The sequence below is a fragment of the Mirounga angustirostris genome, unplaced genomic scaffold, assembly GCF_029215605.1.
Source record: "Mirounga angustirostris isolate CCGP_5_RB_7025 unplaced genomic scaffold, mMirAng1.0.hap1 SCAF_2, whole genome shotgun sequence".
Lineage (NCBI taxonomy): Eukaryota > Metazoa > Chordata > Mammalia > Carnivora > Phocidae > Mirounga > Mirounga angustirostris.
This window is the reverse complement of record NW_026991710.1, coordinates 49,729,394-49,755,444: the sequence shown is the minus strand read 5'-3', so window position 1 is coordinate 49,755,444 and position 26,051 is coordinate 49,729,394. Positions and strand designations below refer to the sequence as shown.

Below are 26,051 nucleotides of genomic sequence, written 5' to 3'. Positions count from 1 at the left end.
GGAGTGGTCTAATCAGAGTTGTATTTGAAATCAAATCAGTCAGAATGGATTAGAGGGTTCTGGAGTGGATGAAAGGGACCTTGCTAAGAGCTCCAGCAGCAGAAGCTGTGTTGGATTAGGGTAGCAGTGGTGAAAAGTGGCCTGATTTGGGAGAGATTTATAAGTACAACAATAGGCCCACTATACCATTGGCTGTGGGAGGGGAAGGAAAGGGAGGAACTCCAAGGTGGTGTCATTAACTGGATTCTCCAACAGCCATTGTGACCTTAACATTCATAGCTCAAAGTTTGCCTTTCCAGACTAGGCTTTCACTGACCATATTCTTTCCATTTCACTACAATTCTGGATCTTCACATCTTTAGAAAATGCAGGAAGAACTCTACTTATCTCAAAATCTGTCAGTAGCTTGTGAACAAACAAAGGACAAGACTCTTCAGTTTGTTAGAAATAGAAAGACTATTTTCCAGTGACAATTCAGGCATTTCTTTTCCATATAATAGTTGAACCAGGTAATGAAATAGGAAGAATAACTCACTTCATATGCAAAGAAATATGGAAGCTATTCAAAACTGTAATTTCAAAGAATTTTAAATTGAAAAAGACTGGAGGAATTGTAAAGTGCAGTAAGCTCTTTAAAGGTATGCAACATAGAAAATATAAACTCCTTTCTGAAAATCTGCGTGTAATCTAGAGATCAAGCAAAAACCAGAGACTGTATTTTAGCAAGCAGTAATTAAGGTGAGAAAAAAGAATATTTTGCTACATAGGATTGAAGAGCCCAAGCTCTGAACTAAATTTGCTGGCTTTTCAAGAAGAAGAAGACCAATCTGTCTTTCTATCCATCCATTTATCTTTGAACCTGCCTTTCCTTCTATCCAACCATCCATCCATCCATCCAACCATCCATCCATCCACCCATCCATCCACCCATCCATCTATGAAACTACCTACCAATTTTTCTCTCTTCCTGCTCCCTTCTCTATTGTTGCTGGGGTAAAGACTCCTTTGTGTACAACTTTTGCCTTTTTCTTTCTGTACAAATTATGCTTTTTATTAAATCTCATCATTATGAAAGTATTCTGGCTAGTTTGTAATAAATTTCTTCATGAAATTCTGACTTTAGAGGCTTACATTTTCTCTAATAAAATATAATCTACTCTTTATCACCACACAAAATTTAATCTATAATTTCACCTGTACGTAAGTAGCCTGAATTCATTTGTGAATCAGAAGCCATCAAGATTCTTTGCCTGTTTTCTTCCTCTCTCATGGTCTGACTGCAAGGATGCGGGTGGGGGACATCACTCACTTCTTAACAAACAAGAAAATATAGTTTGCTTCTTCAAACTAAAGTAAGCATCCCGATCCATTTATTTGTGTATACTTGTGTATACAGTGGTGCCAAACACACAGTGGGTGAACAGTATTATCAATAATGAAAAGAATGATCCTCTCCATGGTATAGATACAGAGACTGATCCAGAGGTGTTCTTTCCTTGAAAGCCCTCAACAATTCCCCAGAAATACTATAAAGTCATAAAGGAGGTGCCTCACATTCCAAGATGCTTTCACTCATTGAACTCTTAAGGAGGGGAAACTGAATACACTGTTTACAGAGAGTCACTCCCTCCTTTCTTTTCTCATCTATGCTTTCACAAGAGGTAAAAAGTGTTCCTTTATTTTAAAAGTTTGAAGTTCACAGGACAACAAAAGAGGGAAGAGAGAAGGAATGGATCATGAAAAATAGCTATTTTACTTTAATTTTTCAACACGACAAAAAAAATCCACTAGAAAAAGGGGGAATTTAAGAGCAGAGTAGAGGGGATGGGGAAGACTGGGAGGTGGGGGGCAGTGCAAAGAGAAAGGAGAAGAGGGTGGGAAAGGGAGGAGGGATGAGAAGAGAAGCGCAAAGCTGAGAACTATGCTGGGTACTTTCCAATTCGTGGTTCAAGGCCACTTTCCATCCTCCTCCATCCTGCTCTCTGCCCTACAGGGTGAACTTAGGATGTTATTCAGAGCGCCCTTTTTCTCTGGCTTCCACTGACTTTGTCCAATGGGGAAGGTGGGCAAGTGAATGTAAGGAGGAGGGAAAGTGAGGTCAGGGTATTTATTCCCCTAGGTCTCTTTCTGAAAAGCTGCCTGAGGCTAGACTGAATCTCTGTCTGTTCTTCTGTCCGTAGGTCAACTTTCCTCTCAAAGACATCTGCTTCCATTTTTTAGTCACTCCTTTGATACAGCAACCACAGGCCTGGGGTTGGGAACAGTTCCACCTCTGTTATAGCACTGCATTCCTGCTCAATCCCTCGCAGTTCACCTGTGCTCTGCCAATAACACTGTCAACAAACCCTATTCGAATGTTCCGTCTGTTTGTTGTTGGGACTCCGGTACTGACAGAGGAAATGAGCTAAGGTATGAATTCTGTGAAAGATGCTTTGGAGAGCAGGGAGATAATTTAGACAAATCGCTCTGTGAATACTGCATACAAATTCTCTCTTGGAGGTTTACAATGTTAATATTTAAAAGTTTTGGAGTTTTGTGGTTAAGAAACCTATTCAACTACCATTTATATTCCATGAATAGCATAAAAATTTGGAGGTATGAGGGACACACCAGGTAAAAGGGTGGACAAAAGTAAAGAGAGACTAGGAAAGTAAGTGTGATATAAAGGCAGTCAAAATCTGGGCACAGTTTAATCAGTGTTGTGGCTACGCATGACGTCTTGATAAAGGCAGACCCCGCTAAAAACCCAGCTCCAACACTGACCTTGGGCTAGTTAAATAATCTGATTCAGGGTGCTCCAAAGCCTCCTGTTACACTTTTGAAGATTTTATAAACTTCTAAGAAATAAAGCTAAGGCATTATTATAAATTCCACTGCCTAAATGCTATAATCTTAATATAATTGTAATATTACATAATTTTACAGACTCTACAGTATTAAACAGAAAAGCTCTGGAATATGGAACGTATTCGTTATATTGAAAAAAAAAAAAACACCCATCCATAAATCAAATGGGCAACAGCTGTCTGGTCTTTGCAAAGAATTATCTCTTTTGTCAAGATTAGGAGGTCTGCAGAGGAAAGAAAAGAATTAAGCATCATTATCAGTTAAAGTCACCCAGTAATTCCTGCAATGAAATAGTCTAACTATATTCAGGAATTATCATGAAAACACTCAGCTTTCTAGGTGAATTATTACTGAATTAATATTGCCCCCTGGGCTAAGTATGTAGGGAGTATTTTTTAAAAGTTGCTAATGTAAGGAGATATGCTACTGATCTCTTAATCTGATCACATCCAGCAAGAGTTATTTGCCCTGGGGTCTGAGCTACATTGTAATAAAATCAAAGGACATAAAAACTGTGGCAGGAACAGTGCTGAAATTGGAGAAGCATCATTATGAATAGCAACAAGTATGGAGATGCATATGTAAGAGGGTAACTAGAGTCAATATAACCACTGTTCTTCCATGATTTAGGGTAAATAGATAGTTATGGCTCATCTGCTAAATGATCTACTGGGTAGATATTTATGGATTATTATACAGTATTATTGAGGATCAGCCTGGTTAAAAACAAATAGAGAAAAGAGCAAATGGCACAGACAGGCTTTTAGTAAGGCCATCATTTGTAATATTTCTCAGGAAAAAATCTCTTTCAGAAATTCCTCAGCCTAGCTAATGTGCCATGGAAGGACTCTTCACTTTAGGAGTACATAAATCCACACAAATTGCTATAATAAGGATTCATCCCATAGCCCTTTTGGCATAAATGCACATCTGGTCTCTGTTTGTAATGAAATCAACTCAAAGCCCCACAGTGCATTAATAATAAAAATGTTCAACATATTGCAACTAAACAAGCCCTGAAAATTTGAGTCTGCAAGATTCTGTCACACATATGTATACTTTTAACACTGATAAATGATTAGGTTACAGAACATTTATCAAATAGCTTAAGATTCCAAAGGTAGACTTTTTTTGGTAATTATTATTTCCACAGGAAAACCCATATGCATGTATGCTAGAAGCTTTTGCTTGCTTGATTTATAATGCCTCTTGGACTTCTATATCTGGAGTTCACAATATCATAAAAGTTTTATTAATAATAAAATTATTACAAGCAATAGTGCCTGGCTTAGAGGAGTTCACAGATTTGCCCTTTAAAAATAACAAAATTCTAGATTAGCACACAGCGTTATCAAAGGTTGTCACTAAATCTTAAAGAGAATTAAAATGTGAGAGTATTTCCACATTAATTAAAAAAAAATCTTAACTATTTTGTTTGCAAGAGTTATAATCAACAACAGAAGATCTAGGTTTGGGAAAACCTCCCTGGTCAGTCACACGATTTACCTTTTGTGTTATATGGTTGACCCAAGGAGAAGAACAATTGCTAAGATCCGGTCCTTGGGGATCCCAGATTCCATCAGGAGCCAGACAGAGATAAGTTGATACTCCTAAAATAATGAGAAAAAATGGCTCTGCTTTAAATATTCAAACCATCTTGCTTACAAAGACTTCCTGTGTTATGTTTAAATATGAACAAAGGCAAAGCTGAGATCATTAAACTAAGATAATGTTTGTTAAAACACTACACACAGCGCCTGACAAACAACCGACATTGGAGAAATGCAACAGGACAAACAAAATCATTCAATATTTTTAAAGCACTTGTTGGCAACTACACCAGATCCAGGAAACAATTTCATAAATTAGAGTGATGTGGTACCTGCCTCTATGGGGCTGATTGTGTGAGTTTTCAGAATCAAGGCAGCAGCTGAGTCTTAAAGGAATCAGTTTTTCGGGAAAACAAGGTAGGAAAGGGCATTCCAGGTGCAGAAAAAAATATGTCGTCCTTGGGAAACTTCAAATGTTTTAAATTGAGGTCTACTCTATAGGGGAGTTGTGTTTAATGGACTTGGAAAGGCAAGCAAAGTCAGATCATAAACTCCCTTGTCTGCCACCTGTGGGTGCTGGAAAATCAATGAACATTAAGCAGAGGAGAGAAATGAGCTGATTAAGGTTTTAGAAAGATAACTGTGGCAGCAGCATGGAGGGTGAATCTGAGCGGGGAGATGTGAAGGTTTGGGGGAAGCTATTACAATAATTCAAGTGACAGCCTGTGTGGGTCTGAACAGGACCACAGCAGAAGGGACAGAGAAAAGGTTAAAAATAAGATTGTAGCATAGGGACATTCACCCGGGAGGGCTCCAGAAGGTTTGGTTTCCTTTAAAGCTCTCTCCCAATTTTCACAGAACAATAATGACATACTTCTATAGTGCTGTGTAGTTTTCAAACTGCTTTCAAATAAAGTATTTCACTCACCTTCACAACAAACATCTGAAGTGTTCGGGGGCGGAGGGGGGATGTTATTATTTCTCTTTCAGAAATAAAGGAACTGAGGCCCAGAACGAAGGGGACAGTGGTAAGAGACAAAGTTTCAAACTGTTGGAACCAAACGGATTTCAGTACCACAGAAAACTTTAGAACTAAACATTGCACCCTTTCATAAAGGGAAGAAAGATTTCAGAATATTTTTAAACACTTTGCTGAAAAAAGAAATTAAATGTGCACTTTCATAAAAGCCAATATTCTTTTTGGTCTTTCTACCACTTCACAAACTATAGGATTCAGAATGATATATCCACGTTGGAACCGTTCTAAGACAAACCCGTTTAAAGTAGCCAAATCAATAACACCCAAAGACATAGTCCTGATTGCTTGTATCATACATCTATCGTACATTTACTTTATTTACATATTTTATGGAATAAGGCAAATTTTATTTACTGTATCAAATATTAGTTTTATGAAGAGCAATGTATGTCATAATAAGAAAACCAGGCTATTTCTGGCATAAAAATTGTAAATAATAATATGGTTACTACTTGGGGATATTATGGATCACATCAGTAAAAAACGAGCGGGAGAGAGGGAAGAACTATTTAGCTCTGAACTATCTCCTAGAGAAAACAACGGCTCTTGCTCTCTCTAGGGGGTGTTGAGGGATGGGAGACTGGCTCCTGATTCTGTGAAGAACCTCTGGCTATTAAAGGACAGCTACACTGACTTATCAAAAGGATGGTCAAACTTTATATTTTGTGAAGTTTTAGGTCGTTTTGATGATCATCTTCTAATGGAGAAGTCCACCACCTCCTTTTCTGTTCTCAACATTTGACAGTTGGTGAAAAGCATGAGAACTAGCTCCCAGCAATCCAGTGATTCGCTTGGGGCTGCCGCAGAGACGGGCTGGCTTTCCAGAGCAGCCAGGACATCCACAGCCTAACGGTAACTTCCCCCACAGCCCTCACACCAAGGACAAAAAAACCGCTGGCCTCACGTGGATACGCACCAAATCCTCACTGGTGACTTCTCCACAATGTATTTTCAAACTCCAACAATACACTGCTTTAAATTGCAATTCAGCTGAGTTCAGAATTCAATCAAGCAAAGTCACAAAAATATGCAGTAACGAACAAGCAAAAGACTAAAGGAAAAACTGCAAGAGAAGCAAGCTAACCTAACAAAAGACCTTTAGCTTCGCTCTGCAGAACATACTTACCTATTGTTCCCACAGGGCACGGCTGCTTGGCCATCTGTCCTTGACGGGTCTTAAACCACATGATTTCTCGGGCTTCCACAGCTTCACAGCTCTCCTCCAGAGCTGGGATTTGGGATGATGCCGATGGCAGATGTGTGGTCATGTCATCAAGCACCTCCACAGCTGGAGACGGGGTGCTGGTGCTCCGGTTTCGTCTTCCTGACACTGATGGGGTGGTACTCCTTCCTGGGCTCCATGCTGTGGTCCGTAGGGTGGTGCTGGTGGTGGTGCTTCCCATGCCAAGAGGTCCTGTGGTAGAGATTTCTGAAATAAAATTCAAAAGAAACACCTACGTTGCTTGCTCATCACCTCAAGGTGTCCTAATACTTTAGAAACCATTTTTATTTGGCAGTTCAAAGAGCCTTCAACATGGAAAAAAAACTAAGCCAATACCAAAGTATCTGAATGCCACCTCAGTACCCTGACAGCCATCTGACCCATGCCAAACATCAGCTTGTTCATGGTTCTACTCAACTCAAATCACAGAAAACAAAATTACAGCACAGCCCAACTCTTCAGTAAGCTTCATAATGCTTCAGGTCTTTTTAACCATTATAGGATTGATACTTAGAGCACTCACTTTAGAATCTTCAAACTTAGTAGAATGGGAGAGAGCTATTATAATAGTCTTTTCACATTAAGTATCACACGAATTTCTAAAGATAAAGTAATTAGGGGAGAGGGATCAGAAAAAAAAAGGCATTAAAATTTAAAGTGCTCTCCAGCTAAAAAGCAAAGAACAATTCTGAGTATGGTCTCTTTAACATTAAGTAGCTTGATGATCTCCCTGATGCTCTTAGAACTGACCCATCTTAACAAAACTCTCAAACTTGACATTTACTAATGTAAAGTAGAAGTTGTTGCCGATTTAGTTGTCTCATAAATTATTATCTTTTTTTTAAGATTTTATTTATTTATTTGAGAGAGAGAGAGATAGTGAGAGCAGGAACACAAGCAGGGGGAGTGGGAGAGGGAGAAGCAGGCTTCCTGCCAAGCAGGGAGCCTGACGAGGGATGCGATCCCAGGACCCTGGAATCATGACCTGAGCTGAAGGCAGACGCTTAATGACTGAGCCACCCAGGTACCCTCATAAATTATTTTCTAACTAGATTTCTTAAGATGGGGAAATGTATTCCAAATTCCAAATAAAACTGGTAAGGTTCCTTGACCAGATATAAATAGGTTATTAAGCCTAGAACATATCCAAAGGAATGTTCTAAGAATACCATGGAAATTATCACTGCAGAGAATCATCTTTCTGGGGAAAATATATTTATATTTCCATCAAAGGAAGGCAAGAGTATGCCAGTCCTCCACATACAGACATTGCATTCCCAACTTAACCTCATTTACTGGCAATAATCCCAGGGGCCCTGTCTCTAGCCAGATTCCAAGTAGCTCGGGTTTATGGAACTCAGGGAGTCCTGGGCTGAGCCTCTAGGTGTTTGTCATTCATTGTCTGCTTTCTTTAACATGTCATCGACTTGACTCTGCTGCCCTAGAAGAGGTGCCTCATCTATCACAGTGTAGTTGGTACGTATAAAGCTTCCAAAAACAAGATAGAGACGGCAGTAGGAAAGGGTATGGATTTTCCGCACATTTAATCACTGAACTTGTAGCATTTTCTGAAGTGATGTTATTTTTCTAGCTGTCTCCTTGCTTGTTCTGTTTCCTCTTCCTTTCTTCTAGGCTTTCCTCTTTCCTCTTGGATTCTCACTCTATGTGAATGTAATGTTCATAACTTCACTGAAACAAAGTTCATGAAGGAAGAAAGAGTATCTTTTTTCTCCCCTTCTTCCGTTGACACCACATCTCCCAAAGTCTCATTGATTCTGTCTCATTTCTCTATTTTTTCTCTCTTCCCAATCACCACCAGCCGCACTCCCCCCACCATCAGCAGTGGACGAGTACGGCAGCCTTTTAACCTTTTTTTGCCAGTGAAAGCAACACCAGGACAAAATGGCATCATTGGGATTTCAGTATCACTGTTTGCAAAGTCAAAATTCAGAATTCAAAAAAATTGACACTAACGTTTAACACAACTCAGATATAAAATTTAGCAACATAAGTAAAACTGAATTCTTAAAATTTAAACAGTAGAAATGATTCTAATATATATCATTTGCATTTGAATTTGTTGAAATGTCTCAAAAAGCAAAAACGCAATAATTATTAATAACTTGAAATTAAATATTATTTAATATTAAAATAATTGAAATAAGTTCATACTGAAATTAAATACTCTTTTCTTATTAATTTTGTAATATTAAAGTTAAATATTAAAATGAAAAATTAAAATACTCTGATTTTTTTCTTATTGTTCTTATTACTATTAAGCATTAGCCTTAAAAACATGTCATTGCTGGGATACAAGCACCTTTTTTGTGCAAAGTTTTCTGGCTGATAGAAAAATTCTTCTCCACTTTTATACCACTTGATAGACTAGTATGGCAATAGTTAAAAGCTAACTCCAAGCATTTTCTCCAGCTCCTTCAATTTAAATAATGCCATCTCTCATTTGTAGCTGATTCAGAATTATATAGATACTGAAGAATGCTTTCTAAATGAATGCACTTTTCTTCATTTAGATGTTTTAATTAGCATATAATGCTCTGGGAGGGAAGAGACTTGTTTTGCAAACATTTTTGCTCTGATAAAACTGCATAATCCCACACGCAGTGAGAAGATTGACCGGCCTATTGTCTCAATCACACAAATCATACACAAGGAGCATTGACACACTGTCACAAGATGCTTGTTTGCTGTGACTCTGGCCTTGCCAATTTTGAATAGATTGGTCTTTTAGCATAGATTTAATATGTTTATCTTTGTGCTCTATAATGATCCAGATTTCAGATTTTTAAAGACTACAGTATCACAACAAATTGTATTTAACAATACCACCACATAATAAATCAATGTTCATTATTTTTCTCTAAAATTACCCTATTGAAACAATTCTCTTCCTTTTGCCAGAGGCATCTTGTAGGGTAGAAATTGGAATATGTTACCCTCCAGATTAAAATCCCTTTAATCACTTCTGTCTGCCCTCTAAACAAACACTGGACTCCTTTTCTTTGTGCCTAAAGCCCTTCATGAGTTTACTTCTCTAGCTCATCTATAATGCTTCTTCATCTTTCAGCTCTACTATTAAACCATACAAAATTACCAGTAATTTCCCAACTGTACCCTGTTCTTTCTGCCCCAGGGCTTTTGCACATGCTGCAGTGTTTCTGATCCCATTTCCACCTGGCTAATTTCTGTTTAGCCTTTGGGGAATGCTTGGATGCCATCTCCACCAAAATATTTTCACATTTACCAAGATGAGGTTACATACTAATGTGTTTTGTTCAAGATTATTTCCTCAGCTTGTGTCTGACCTACAGTAAATTAGCTCTCAGTCAAGATAGATGAACATTAGGGGTAGGTCAAGGGAGCAGGGGAGGGTCCTATCACAAAAAAAGGAAAAAGATAAATAGAGGGAAATAGCAAATGGGGTAGTTAGGAGTTCTCATAGTTGATAGGCTAAAAAAGTTATTTTATAAATGCATTTTACACTATCGTTAAGAAAACTACCAGATAACTCAAAACAGAGAGAAGCAGGGAGAACACAAAGTCTCCTTTTCCCCAAAATAATCCTATTGCAGAACATTCATATTTAAATTGACTGTGAAGCAATGAATGCTGATAAAAGATATTTTTTTTAAAGTTTGAATTGTTACATATTACATTGCAAGGACTTAGTTTAATACAGACATACTAATGTTAAGGATCAGAACTTATTTCTTTGGAATTGTGCTGCAGAGAGGTGTCTACAAGCAGGGCCATTTCATTCCATTTGACTTTTAGCAGAATAAAAGTCAAATTTATCCCCCATCCCTTCTATTCCATATACTGCTATGTAAGACTCCCAAGAGTTCCACTCAATGCCAGACTTTGGCAGAATAAGCACTAGTGATATACATGTTGTCACCAGTGCCCAAGAAAGAACTTGCCTTATTGCTAGATACTGGAAAAGAAGATGTAGATTCATGGAAGAGTCATAGCAATGCACTTTGGCCAAGTTCCAGCCCGTATCATACACCACAGGAGTTGGCTTTCTCTATCTTCCAGGAAGGGCGAAATGATATGACACTTTTTTCACTGCATTCGGTTATTGAGTCTTACCTGATGATACAGCTAGTTTAATAAAACTATGTTATTAAATGCCTCATGTGGTTGTGGTTGTGTATCAGGGAAAGGTTAAAAGAATATAAAAGAAAATACATTTGAGTGACTATTTACATATAACACTTTATCAAAATTGTGTAATTTTCCTTACTATTCTGTCATTGTTACTATGCTCACTGTGTTTATTATTTTCATAAAAGTAACTAAACAAAACTCCATATTAACATTTTCCCTCATAATTAACTTACTTCCAGAGGAAAATTTCAATTCTCCTATCCCCTGAAATATACTGCCCATGGCTTATTTCATTCTTGTATTTTGGTTTATTTTGTTTAATTTATTTTTCCTTCAATCTGCCTTGAAAAGAATGAATATTTTTTTTGAATATTACTACAGGTTATAGTTTGTGGTGTATTCTAATGGAAAACAGTGAAAATAACAAACATTTGTATAGTGTTTTACATTTTTCAATGTCTTTATTATCTAACTGAATTCACTGCAGAGTAATTGTAACTACAAATTTCTAATTTCACAAATGAGAAAACATAGGCTCAAATGGTAAGTGAATCATAATCATACATATAGAAAGTAAATCAGTGTCCCCCAAGTCCATATTCCATGTTTCTATAATAAGATATCAAAAATGACATTCTGAATTATCTCATGCATTCTACAACTGAGTCTTCCAAATGCTCTAAGAAGGGACTGAAGTAAATAGGATTCTAATAAAACATTACTACTCTTGATCACAAAACATTTATTTTGGAGGATGGACATCGTTAATTTTTCCCCCCAAGGTCATATGTTGAAGCCCTAACCCACCTATAATTCTTTTTATTTATTTATTTATTTATTTATTTTTTAAAGATTTTACTTATTTATTTGAGAGAGAGAGAATGAGAGACAGAGAGCACGAGAGGGAAGGGGATCAGAGGGAGAAGCAGACCCCCGGCTGAGCAGGGAGCCCGATGCGGGACTCGATCCCGGGACTCCAGGATCATGACCTGAGCTGAAGGCAGTCGCTTAACCAACTGAGCCACCCAGGCGCCCCCCACCTATAATTCTATTTGGAGATGGAGACTTTAAAAAGGTAACTAAGGTTTCAGTGAGGTCATAAGGGTAGGGCCCTCAACCAATAGCACTGTTGTCCTTAAATGAAGAGGAAGAGATAGTAGGGATGCATGTTCACAGAGTAAAGGCCATGTGAGGACATAGTGAGAAGGTGGCCATCTCTAAGTCAAGGAGTGAGACCTCAGGAGAAACCACCCTTACCAGCACCTTGGTCTCGGATTTTTAGTTGCCAGAGCTGTGAAGAAATCAATTTCTGTTAAGTCACCTAGTCTGTGGTATTTTGTTATGGCAGCCCTAGCAGACTAATACAGGCATTTTCTAAACAACTGTAAGTTTAAAACAATATAAAACTTCACAATACAAGTTTACCTTCTACTCATAAAGTGCATGAACTTTCTTCTTGATTCTCCTTCGTTTTTTCCTTTCTTGTCTAAAATATGTATCTCTCCTCATGGTCTTCCCTTTACTAATCTTCTGTGTTAATTTCATTCCAACATATAATATTTGGGCTGACTACAGAAACATTTCCTTCTCCCCACCCTCTAGGTGTTTATTTAAATCCAAGATCAATTACTGAAGAAATCTTCCCAAGGGCTTGATAGAGGAAATAAGAAACCTAAAACTATAACAACACTGCAAGTGGCTTTTGGTATTTGTGCAGTGCTCTGGGTAGAAGAGAGAAATTCTGCCTGATCCCCATGGATATCAGATGGTTACAGGAGATTTGATTACACCTATGTTTGAAAAAGAAACATTAATTTTACCTGTCAGGAAATTATCCAATTCTTTCCAGAATTCATTCATAATATGTGGCTTTATGGCTAAGATAGTGAAATTCCACAAATTAATCAGCCATGTGAAGGCATGTTTATTTTTGTAATTTAATCCATTTATATTTTCTGATTTTCTTGTAGCATCTCATGCTTATTGCAAATAGAGGTAAACATCTTCTCTAATTAAACATGAATTTGTAATGGCCTTATATAAAATAATAACCCAAAATAGGGGGCTTGGGGACATCTTATTAAAATTATCTGCAACATATTTAGTCCTACCATGCCAGGAACTGTGTCGTATGTTTTATATTTGTTCTAATTTAATGCTCCTAACAATCTTTGGGTAGATATATTTACCTTCACTTCAGAGATGAAAGAAGTCAAATCAAGTAATTCTCCAAGCTCACATAACTGTTGAGTGATTGAACCAGGATTTCAAACCACGTCCAACAAAATCCCTCACTTTCCATTAAGACAATGGGTGGTGTTAAAACTTTAGATGAAATTTAATGATGAAAACACATATGGAAAAAGTCTTCATGTTTTGGAACTTAATTTGTCCCAAACACTGCTCACATGTACTTTTACAGGAATTGGCCCATTTAATTCTGACAACATACCTGTGAGGAGGTACTATTAATTACTTTCATATTACAAATGGTGAAGATGAAGCACCAAGAGATTCAGTAATTCTTCAAAAGTTAAAAGTTCATAAGTAGAAGAACAGGAAAATGATGGAGGCACAGTTACGGAGAACTCACTCTTAAGCATACTAACCTAGAGCGGACATTGAGAACCTCAACTTGATCCATAAGAAAACAGCCTGCCCACTGTTGTTAAGAGTGCGGAAAAAAAAAAAAAAAAAAAGAGTGGAGGAAGTAATTGTCTTTGAGCTAATTTCTTTCTGCTTATGGCATTTCTAATTTTCCTAAAGTTAAAAATTGTAAAATCCACAAAACTTAATACATTGCTTAGCACCTAAGTAGACAATAAACAAGCAGCAAACAATAATGTGAGATATTAGTTGGCCTTCTTTGAGCATATATCATATACCAGGCAGGGTGGTACTGCTTTACATGCATAATTGAGGTACAGAGAAGTTACGTGAATTTCCTAATTTCACACAGTCCATAAGCGGTAAAGTGAGCATTTAAATACAGATAGTTTGACTCTAAAACTCGTGTGTATCCATATTATTGGATAGAGGTTTGAAATCTTTTTTTTTTAAGTATCAAGTCTGGCATATATTATGTGCCTATAAGAGAGTTCAGCTCTAGGAATTACACGATTAATTCATTCTATCCTTATTTACTAATCAACTATTATGTAATAGGAGTTGTATTGGGAATAAAATGTTGAGTATTTTGCCCTGACTCCTGCTTTTGGCTTAGGTCATGATCTCAGGGTCATGAGATTGAGCCCCATGTCCAGCACCATGCTGGGTGTGGAGCCTGCTTAAGATTCTCTCTCGCCTTCTCCCTCTGCCCCTCCCCCATTTAAAAATAAATAAATGAATAAATAAACTGATTAATTAAATAAAATGAAAGAGATGTGACTTTGAACAAATTATAATTGCCCTCATTAAGCCCCTTCTAAGAGGCTTTATAGGAAAAGCAACTGAAGAAGACAGGAAATAGAAAGAAAAAAAATATACTAACTATATTTTTTATTCAGGATATGTTTGCTGGTGTTTGCCTTATATTACACATTGTGCTGGGCATCAAGAATTCAGAGGTGAAGCAGAGCGTACTGACCTCAAGAAGGTTTTAATATACTGTATTCTGTTAAATGTACAATATCATCAATTATTCTTTGTGCCACTTAACCTAGAAAAATGAAATTTCTGCTAATTAAACTCTAACATATCTTTGTTAGGTGTATTCCAACTTATGAATGTTAAAAGATGAAATAATGAGAATCTTAGAGTTAGTAAAACACTATAATAGCACAAATGTCTTCTTATAACATAATGAGATAAATATTCATTTATTTATTTATTTATTTATTTATTTATTTATTTATTTATTAAAAGATTTTTTATTTATTTGAGAGCGAGAATGAGAGACAGCATGAGAGGGAGGAGGGTCAGAGGGAGAAGCAGACTCCCTGCCAAGCAGGGAGCCCGACGCGGGACTTGATCCCGGGACTCCAGGATCATGACCTGAGCCGAAGGCAGTCGCTTAACCAACTGAGCCACCCAGGCGCCCCGATAAATATTCATTTAAAAGAGATGTGACTTTAAGAATAAAAAAAATAATAATAAAAGAGATGTGACTTTGGGGCACTTAGGTGGCTCAGTGGGTTAAGCATCTGACTCCTGCTTTTGGCTTAGGTCATGATCTCAGGGTCATGAGATTGAGCCCCATGTCCAGCACTATGCTGGGTGTGGAGCCTGCTTAAGATTCTCTCTCGCCTTCTCCCTCTGCCCCTCCCCCATTTAAAAATAAATAAATGAATAAATAAACTGGTTAATTAAATAAAATGAAAGAGATGTGACTTTGAACAAATTATAATACCTCTCTGTGCCTTAGTTTTTTTCCACTACATGGAGCTAATAACGTATATACTTATTTGAGAAAAAAAAAAATGGCAGTATGGATTTGAAGTACTTAGCAAAGTAAATGGCAGAGAATAATACATTAATAGATGTTTATTATCAGTGATAATATTGTTATTTATTCCTTGCTTTGACCAAAAATTATTGATTGCTTACTATGTGCCAATCGCTAATCCAGATGCTGGGGATACAGAGGTGAACAATAAAAATGACAAAAACTAAAAATCTCTGCCCCCATAAAGCTTACATTTTAGTAGGAGAGATAAATAATAAATAGGACAAAAAATTAAAATATACAGTATGTTAGATATTAAAAAGTGCTTAGGATTAAAAAGAACAAATAAAGCAGCAGAAAGTAATAGAAAGTGCTGGGTGAGGGCAATTGCAATTTTTGATAGGGTGTCAGGCATGGCCTTGCTGTTAAAGCGACAAGTGGCAGAGTGACAGATAGGAATACCTGGGGAGCCTCTCAGATCGAGGAGCCAGTGTCCATAAAGGCCTAGGAACAGGAGGTGGCCAGTGTAACTGGAGCAATGTATGTGAGGGAAAACCACCATGAAAGGAGACTGGAGAGGTGGTGGGGACTGCAGCCCATGGGACTTTACAGTTATGCTGAGGACTCTGGTTGGTATTTATCTGGTATGGGAAGTCACTGGAAGGTTGTGAGCAGAGCAGTGACGTGATCTAACTTAGGTTCACTTGAATGGCTGAATGGGCGAAGAGCAGAAGTAGGAAGAACAAGTGCCTAACTGGCCGACATCTGAGGTGCTGGCGGTGATGAGAATGACTAGAATGCTGTGAGATACACATATACCAGCAAAAGCATGGGGTTTGAGAGAGGAGGTGAGGACTTCTGGGTATGAGTGCTATGATCCTCACTGACATAGTAGGCCTTCAATAATCGTTGATTGAATTGAACTGACGTTTGCCCCTTCACTTAAACAAAAGGAGAGTTAGTCCTTCTCATGTAAATTCTCCTCTAGCTCCATTCAATTATTATTATACAAATAATTAAATTTGAAACAACCACAGAAATATATTGATTTCAAACTGTATGAAAATATTCCTGAGGACTCCTGAGTTATAATCAACAGAAGCATGCTGGTTTGCTCATTACTAGAAGTTTTAATTTCTGAGAATATTAAGTAAACTCTGGTCGTGATAAAACCATGCAAACAAACAAACTAGGAAAATAAATTCAAGTGGATTTGAATTTCCTGATTTCTCAACAACCAGTGAAACATTCAAGGAGGGGAAGTAGTTGAATTGGTGTTAGGATTTAGAATAATTCCTTATTTCTAGTCTCAATATTGTGTTTTATTCCCCTAGATTTGACATCATTGTTATCCAGTTATTGGAGTTATTGCCTAATGTTTGCAGTGACATATGTTTTATTACTAACTTGTGAATTGTAGTTTACCTGTGAAGATAAAGTGATACCAAAATATAAGGGTTATACATGATTTATTTATAAGTATAAAGTTAAAATAAACTCAAGAAAAATAAAATTATCCTCTGTTTGGAAATGAAATACTTAAGTGAACAGTGAAGAATGAAGAAGAGTTCATCATTTGAGCTTCAAGTTTTTTTTTAAAGAAATGCAATTTTAGTAACTTTGATCTATTGCAGATGCTTGAAAAATATATATGTGCTTGTCTTGTTATATCTGCACAAGTTTCTAAGAAACTGATAAAATGTAAGGCTCTATTTTAGGACAGCTACTTGTCTTGGCTATTTGCTTTGCTGTTTATGTTTAGAGTCTGGAAAAAAGAAGGACACTATACGGCTTTTTAAGTACCTCAAAATATTTTTCAACCCCCCCAGAAATTTAAAAACCTCTAGCATTGATTTTTTTAATCTAATAAACCTAAGAGTGACATGAACTGGAGTTCCAATTAACTGCTAGAACGGGACTTCCACATTGTATATAACATGGTTCCTCTCCTCAAGGAGTTTATGGGGTGGGCAGTCTAATTTTATCATAGGTTGTGGAAAGTTAAAGAGTAGCTCTTCACTGTGCCTATCAACTCTCTCACACTGGTGAGTCACTAAACATTTCATTTATTGAGGTAATTTAAATAATAAAAAGGAAAGCAGCTGTAAAATTGGCATATAAGTGATTTTTTTTTTTTGAAGATTTTATTTATTTGACAGAGAGAGACATAGCGAGAGAGGGAACACAAGCGGGGGAGTGGGAGAGGGAGAACCAGGCTTCCCGCGGAACAGGGAGCCCAATGTGGGGCTCGATCCCAGGACCCTGGGATCAGGACCTGAGCCGAAGGCAGTCGCTTAACGACTGAGCCACCCAGGCGCCCTGGCATATAAGTGATTCTTAATTTCAAATGCAACAACACCCATATTGTATGGTCTTCTAAAGGACTTAACCATATAGATTATAGACTTGATACATAAATTAAGTCTATTTGCCAAAATCACATTTAAACTTTACAACTCTTCCCGAGTGCAGGGAAATTTGACATTCTGTTTTGTTTCCATGTAAATATACTTCTTCGGATACATTAAGTACTCGATCATGCATGTTGGGTGAGTGAGAATAAATATGCTTTCTTTTGCAAAGTATTTTCAGAAGATCTATGTATACTACTGTATCTCAATTACATTGACATTTTGGATTAAATAATTTGATCACCTACTCCAGATTAAATTTTGTAAGATTTGATATACAACAAATTTTTACTTACACAATATTCAAAAGTCAAAATACAAGTATCAGAAATTATAGACCTAGACTCTCAAGGAATTTAAATATTTAAACAGATGCTATTAATTTATAATTACTTCCCTTTAAAATAATTGTTAAAAAAAAAAGGAAATAGATCCCAAAATGGAGTCACTTGTGCTAATCCCCCCATCAGCAAACCAAGACTTAATACTTAATCTAATTGCAGTTTCATCTTCTTCTAGGAATGTAACCTTTAACCAGTTAGTCTGTAATTACCTGGTTAACACTAGTGAGTAGTCTGCCTGATGGACCCTTCTTTTCCCCATAGGAAGGTGACCATGCCTAAAACAATCCAATCTTTGCTAGAAATTTCCTTTTCCTACCCCCTCCTATCTACAAAAACCTTCCATTTTGTATAGCTTTTTGCAGTCCCTTTCTACTTGCTAGATAGGATGCTGCCCAACTCATGAATCATTGAATAAAACCAATTAGATCTTCAAATTAACTCAGTTGAATTTTGCTTTTTTGCAAAGGAAAGGGTAGAAATAGTCTATGTTGAACTGAGGATAAGATGATTGAGTGATTAGGCCAAGATATTTTCTGTTATAGACTCAGGAATAGAATTCAGGGCATCTAAGGCAAATGTTTTCAACTAGTCCTCATGTTGAGAATTTAGCAGCTTCTTCTCACTTACTTGTGCACCAAACAGCTTATTTTCTTTCACCTATCATGCCAAACATGCCTAGCCATCACATCCCAAATTAATGGAGTAATATACAAAAACCTCCCCCTTTTGCTTTCTCCTGGTTATTATTACTACTACTATTATTATTTAAAGCATTCTTTTTTTAAAAAAAAGATTTTATTTATTTAGTTGTCAGAGGGAGGGGGGAGAGAGAGAGCATGCCGGCACGCACCACAATCAGGGGAGCAGCAGAGGGAGAGGGAGAAGCAGGCTCCCCGCTGAACAAGGAGCCCAATGTGGAGCTCGATCCCAGGACTCTGGGATCATGATCTGAGCTGAAGGCAGATGCTTAACTGACTGAGCCACCCAAGCATTCCTTATTATTATTTTTTAAGAGGATGGAATCATGTACTCCATAGGTAGAGATAAGTAGGTCAGAGAAGCAAATTGCTCGGGGAGAATCTGCCCACAGGATAATGATTTCCAGGTTTCTCTACTAAAAAGAAAAAGGAAACACACACATACACATATATATATGTACAAATACATGCACATCACACATATATTCCAAACTGCTGGGGAAAATAAGTAAACAAAATGGATACTGATTATATTGGGCTCCTCTACTTCAAAAGAGTTATGTTCATTTTCAGAGACTTAGGAAGAAACCTCAAAAGCTTCATAAAAGGGCATTTACTGTATTAATAATAAAAGGCAGTGAGGTAGCCAGGGAAAAGCATTGATTTTAGGTTCAAATATTAGATTATCATCTACTAGCTATTTGGCTTTGGGCAAGTTAATCTTCCAGAAATTCAAAATTTCCTTATCTTTAATAATGTGGATTCCTATTATTTATTTTGGTGATACTAACATACAACAGACATTCAATAATAATATAACATTATTATAATCAAATTCAGGTTATTCCAAGATGCCATCAACTTTCTTTCAGGAGAATTATAAATAGCCATCTAACTTACAAAGGTGAAGTAGTTTTTGCATTTCTCTAACAAGAACAGAAGATAGGCCAGCCTGAAATAAAATTATAAAGTTTATCTTTTTCACCTCAATCTCTGAAGGACATTTGAAACCCCAGTAGTAATTTACCACCCACTTTATCCAAGCCAGCTTTGGAAAAGACAGTGATACTGTTAGTTGCACTCCAATGGGAAATAATTTTTTAAGAAAAAATAATGTGAATAAGGAAAAAAAAAATATTTCTTCAAAATCGCTTGCCTGCTCTGAATAGGATTGGGAGCATACAGGATATTTCAAAACTTTTTTCAAAAAAATATTCAGTGTTTAGCTTTGAAAGTAAAATGGGAGGGGGAAGATCGGAAAGAAAAGGGCCATTTTAAATCAATATTGAAATATATAATTTGATTAAAATCAAGCTATTATGGATTAAAAGTTGTAGAAGGCCCACATAATTTAGGAGTCCACAAGTGATATTGCTTGTAGCCTGATCTCTTGGGAGCACAACTTGATCTTCATGTAGGAGCGTGTCAAAAAACTCTGCAGGCCAACTTTTAGACTCTTTTTGGTAACCCAAAGTCCCCATGAAGACAGACTATTGCTGTTTTTCTCAGCAATAATCCTCAATGACTTGAACAGCATGTGACACAGAGGAGGGGCTCAATTAGCATTTGTTCAATAAATGCACTCTCACATCAACTGCCTTGATTCACTACAAAATATTCATAATAGGACTTGCAAATTTGATCACTGATGCACTGAGAGTATTGCTTTCGTTATTCTTCACCACCGTTCCCATTCTTTAAAAAGCCTGTTCTATTATAATAGCCTTAAAAAATAAACTTTTCATTTTAAAATAAATACAGACTCACAGGAAGTTGCAAAAATAGTAAAAAGAGCCCCTCCCTCAGCTTCCCTCAACGGAGAGATCTTATATAACTACAGTAGAATATCAAAGCCAGGAAATGGGCATTGGTACATGACTGTATCAGTTTGACTACAGACTGTATTTGGTTTTCACCTGCATTCATTTATGGGTGCATGCTTATGTTCTAAGAGATTTTATCTCAGATATAGATTTGTATAACCACTGCCACATTCAAGTTGCAGAACTGTTCCATCATACAGAAGAACTACCTTGTGCCACCTCTTTGTATTCAAATCCGTCCCCACCCCCCCATCGCTATCTCCTGGCAACCACTTATCTATTCTCCATTTCTATAGCTTCATCATTTCAAGAGTGTTATATAAATAGAATCATAGGCCTGACACCTTTTGAGATGGACTTTTTTCACTAAGCATAATGCTCTTGAGGGCCACCCAGGTAGTTGTAGCTATGGGTAGTTAAGTCATCTCCCTGCACCATCAAATGAGTACCTATCATCTGTCTTTTACCTTGTACCTGCAGTGATCTCTGAGAAATGCAAATCTGATGTTGTTGCTCTTTAAAAGCTCCCAACTGATCTTACTATAAAGTCAAAATCCTTAAACATGGTATAAAAAGCCCACTAATCCTCATCCTGCCTACCTCTCCACTTAAGCCTCCTTGCCTTTGTTGTCTTCTAAGCATCCTGGATTTATTTCCTGTGTCCCCAGAAAGGCCCCTTCTCACCTTCAATGATGGAAGTGTGTCTTTCTGGAACACTACTCTCAATCTCAACTACTCTTCCCTCTTGTGTCCCACTCCCTGTACTTAGTTAAATCACTAATCCTTTGGGGGCCGCCTGGGTGGCTCAGTCGTTAGGCGTCTGCCTTCAGCTCAAGTCAAAACCCCAGGGTCCTGGGATGGAGCCCCACATTGGGCTCCCTGCTCCGTGGGGAGCCTGCTTCTTCCTCTTCCACTCCCCCTGCTTGTGTTCCCTCTCTGGCTGTGTCTCTCTCTGTCAAATAAATAAAATCTTAAAAAAAAATCACTAATCCTTTTGATATCTGTGATTTATAGTGATTGTAAGCAGAAATGGGAACTGAATAATGAAATTGTTATTTTGGATTACTCATATTTGTATTCAATGTATTTTTTTTTTATTTTTAGGATATAAATTCAGAATAAGAATTTAGGAATCCATTCTTTCTGGGCGTGGTCATTTATTACCCCACTAGCTAGACAGAGCCACATGAAGGGACATCTGCCTATAAGTACGAGCTCCTGCACATTCTAGATGTGAAACTTTGGACAAATCTCTAAACCAGGATGAACATTAGTTCTCTTTAAAAAATTGGGTAAAGTAGACTTATGAATGATAATGCAATATTTCACATCCAGAACGGTTCCTGGCACATGATAGGTGCTTAATAAATATTTTGTGTATTTGTGAATATATATATAAGATATGCAAATGGTACAAACATACAAGGAAGTTATATGAAGGAAACAAAAAATCTATTTGACTATATAATTCCATGTCCTCTAAAATTACGCATTATGAATACAAACGATATAAAATAGAAATTCTGAATTCTATGAAAGTGAAAACTACACTTGCTATCTACCATAATGCAACTTTAACAGTCATGACTTATGTGTTAAATATCACAGAATATGTCTTATAGTATATCTCAGAGATCAAATGGTATCTGAAAAGAATTAGTTATCTGTACATCTTAAGAGAACATAAATGGAAAAAAGATTCAATGTGATCATAAAACTCTTATTCATTAATATTTTGCTTCACTGCTTAATAATGAATCTCTTTAATATTATAGCCTTTGTGGTATCACACTCTCACTGCTAAAATTAATTTCCAACAATGTAGAAATTAATCTGGCTTATATTAAAGGCAAAGAGAAACACAGCTGCATATCAAAGAATATAGATTCAGCACATAATTGAAGTAAAAGTAAACAGAAAAAGTTCCCCAGCAAGTATCTAGTAAACAAAATTTATTATAACAAGACAAATTTACTATAACAAGGTAAATTTAATTTATGGTAACAGAGATTCAATACCTATTTTTGTGTTATGTAACTAACAGTACTTTCAGTTATTAGTTATTCAATTTATCCTATGTACAATTATATATTTTAAATGTAGAAGAATCTTCACCTATCACTAGCAGTGGTGGACCCAAGATAGCCTTTCCTCTCCCCAAGCCTCCTACCACCAACCACCAAATAATGTGAAAATTCTTAATACAGAGGAAGAAAATAAAACAGAGAGGTGAGCAAGCAAACAGTGACAAAATATAGGTCTTCAGAAAGAGGGGACCAAATAAAGCAACATAGTTTTGTGAGTTGACTATAGACAGAGCACTTTGATGTTAGTGCAAATATTCTATACATATGAAAAAGTAGCAGTGATAGGCATTATGTGACGATTATCTGCGGTCTCCCTTCTGCTTCCCTGAATAATACGTATATTTTACCACCAAGTACTTTATATTTAGCCCATTAACTTTTAATGAATAGCAACATTTTTTAAATAAAATACAAAAATAAATAGAAGATAATTTCCCTTTGGCAGACAGACTTCTAAGTGGCCCCCCGATCCCTATCTATCTACTTTTGTGTAATTCCTTACTCCTGAGCATGGGTGAGATCTGTACTTGCTTCTACCCTATAGAATATGGCAAAGGTGTTGGAACGTATGTCATCATGTGCACAATCTACATTACATATTTTGTCTGTCTTATGAAAAGACTTACCATTCTGGCTTTGAAGAAGTAAGCTGCCATGTTGTGGGCTGCCTACAGAGAGGGTCACAGGACGAGGAGCTAAGAACAACAGTTAGCAAGAAACTGAGGCCCAAAGAATGTAATGCTGCCTATGACCACATGAGCTTGGAAACAGATTCTTCCCCAGTCCAATATTCAAATGAGAACTCATCCCTGGTGGCACTATATAGAAGATCCACCCAGGGTAGATATCACAGAATATGTCTTATAGTATATCTCAGAGATCAAATGGTATCTGAAAAGAATTAGTTATCTGTACATCTTAAGAGAACATAAATGGAAAAAAGATTCAATGTGATCATAAAACTCTTGGGTAGGCCTGGACTCCTGACCACAGAATATTTGAGATAATACATGTACATTTTTTAGGTCACTCAGTTTATAGTAGCATTGTTATATACAATACAAGCCCTAACTCTTTTCCCAGTTTTTGTGAATTAGAATATAAAATTTAGGATATGATTTGGCTTTATATCTTTATTTACAGCAGGAATTCCCAACCTTCGTACTACTGACATTATAGGACACAACAATTCTTTGTTGTGTGGCTTTACGGGGTGTTGTCTTGTGCATTGTAGAATATTTAGCAACATCTCTGGCCTTTATGCACTAGATGCTGGTAGTACTCTCTACCCACAGTTGAGACAACCAGAAATTCTCTAGAAATTGACAAATGTCCTTTCGGGACAAAGTTACCTCTGTTTGAGAACTCATGATGTAGAGGAATTTCTTCATTTACCTCTAATCTGTGTTTGTTCAATGAGAGGGCTATTGCATGCTGATAGTGGCTTTAGGATATTTTAAATATATATTAATCTAAACATGAAATGGCTCCATGGTTGCTTTTCAACTTGTGAAATGGCTCAAAGGCTGTATATAAAGGGAAACTGGATGGCTTTCAAAAACACAGATTCTGCTTTTTTAATTTCTAGTAATTCAGTGTTTCTAAGACACGCTTCCACAAATCACACATTAATATTTAAAAATTGATTTTATTTTGTGGTTTTACTTAATGAGAACAAGCACAGCAACATAACAGGAAACCAACAAAAAGCACAAAATATGAAGCATACCAACTGCGTGCCTGAATATGATCGAGAATGGGGGGAATTAATGAGAGAAAGAGAAATTATGGCAGCTCCATGTTTTCTGATTTCAGAGATGACATGATACAGAACGAATTCCGCCAGCCTCTTGTTTGTTACATTACGTCTGCCTTCCGAAGATGTTCGAATGCCTCTAGTGTCCAGTTGCTTTCTGAGCGAGAAACCTGAGAATGGAACTTCTTGCTTCATTGCCGCTCCATTCAATGGTCACAAATTATTAGCTCTCACATAGCATACCTCATAGATGTGTTCTCAAGTTAAACATTTAAGGAAGAAATCATGAAAAACAAACAAACCCGCTCTCTGAAACGAGTTTCTATCTTTCCCTTTCCATTTATTATACAGTTGGATTCACATCATTAACATGCAAATCATACTGCACTACAGTGCATTTTAAACAAAGAACTGAAAGCAGGGCTTGTAATTTCCTTATGGGCTGATAAATAGATTTTGCTTTAAGAGCATAAAATAAACTCTGATCATTTTGTTTATGTTTTTTGGGTTGAGTAATAATCTCAAAACTAGACAAGGAAAATTACTACTTTTCTCACCTTGCTCAGGGTCACTGTTTAAGTTACCCCAATTTTAGTGTGAAAATCTAAAGACTGTGGTAACCAAGTTAAATCGGGAAAATACTGTTTCTGTTGTTGTTTGTTTTTTTCTAGAAGACAAAAATTTTTTTTTTAAGATTTTATTTATTTATTCATGAGAGACAGAGAGAGAGGCAGAGGCAGAGGGAGAAGCAGGCTCCCCGCGGAGCAGGGAGCCCGATGCGGGACTCGATCCCAGGAACATGGGATCATGACCTGAGCAGAAGGCAGACGCTTAACCGACTGAGCTACCCAGGCGTGCCCAAAATGTTTTATCTTATCTGAATTCCTATTTTTTTTTTAAATAAAGTTAACATTGAGACTAGAAACCAACTTGCAAATGGATTAAATGAAAGTCTGATTTAAGCCACGGGGGGGGGGGGGGCGGTGCGGGGGGGAGGGAGGAATCCAAATTAAAATAATAAACAAACGTAAATCATGCTACACATTATATATCTTTAGTGTTACCTGTACTTCTAAGTACATGATAATATAAACTATTATGGATAGGGTGGGGAAAAAAGTTTCAGAGACACCCTCTTACTTGAAACAAAGACAGGGATTGAGGGAGAGAAAGAGGAAGCGGGGGTGAGGGGGTTGGGGGGGTGGAGTAGGGAGAGAGAGAGAGAGAGAAAGAAATTTTAAAAAAGCAGACCAGAGCACACTTAGTTAAAACTCAAAAAAAAAAAAAAAAAAAAAAGCCCACAATTGCCTGTCTCCAAGAAAACAACACAACTAACAATGCTAATTACGTTCTGCTTCTCACTTCCCTTCCATGGTTCTCTCCTGTTTATAGCATATAAGATTAAACTCCTTCGTGTGTCTGTAACAGATCCCCCTGTAGCAAGGGCTCCTCCTTCCCTCTACAGCCTTATTTATCACCACCCCCCATTGGCTATCCTCTGATCCAGGTATTTAAGAACTATTCCTAGTGTCCAAACACACCAGGCTGTTTGAGATCTAGGTGTATCTGTCACTTCTTTTATGTGAACAAATATTTACTGAATATCTACTATGCGTCAGGCATTTTTTAGAGACTAGAGATAAAGCAACAAAATCAACAAGCAAAATTTCTTCCCTTCGTGAGGAGGCAAATAATAAACAAGATAAATAAGTAAAATAGCTGTATGTTAGACAGTAATACATGTAAAGGAGAAAATTCTGAA

The 26,051-nt window shown here is 37.0% G+C and overlaps 1 protein-coding gene across 1 annotated transcript in view; it reads right to left on the bottom strand.

The window, feature by feature from the left end:
- The window catches only part of ADGRL3 (adhesion G protein-coupled receptor L3), an 819,557-nt gene that overhangs the window by 155,176 nt on the left and 638,330 nt on the right, over nt 1–26,051 (bottom strand). The window contains exons 8-9 of the mRNA XM_045881084.3: nt 6,563–6,865; nt 4,354–4,457 (exon numbers count right to left, since the gene is read on the bottom strand). Coding sequence (XP_045737040.1) covers nt 4,354–4,457; nt 6,563–6,865 — 407 coding nt within the window. The remainder of the gene's footprint in view (nt 1–4,353; nt 4,458–6,562; nt 6,866–26,051) is intronic.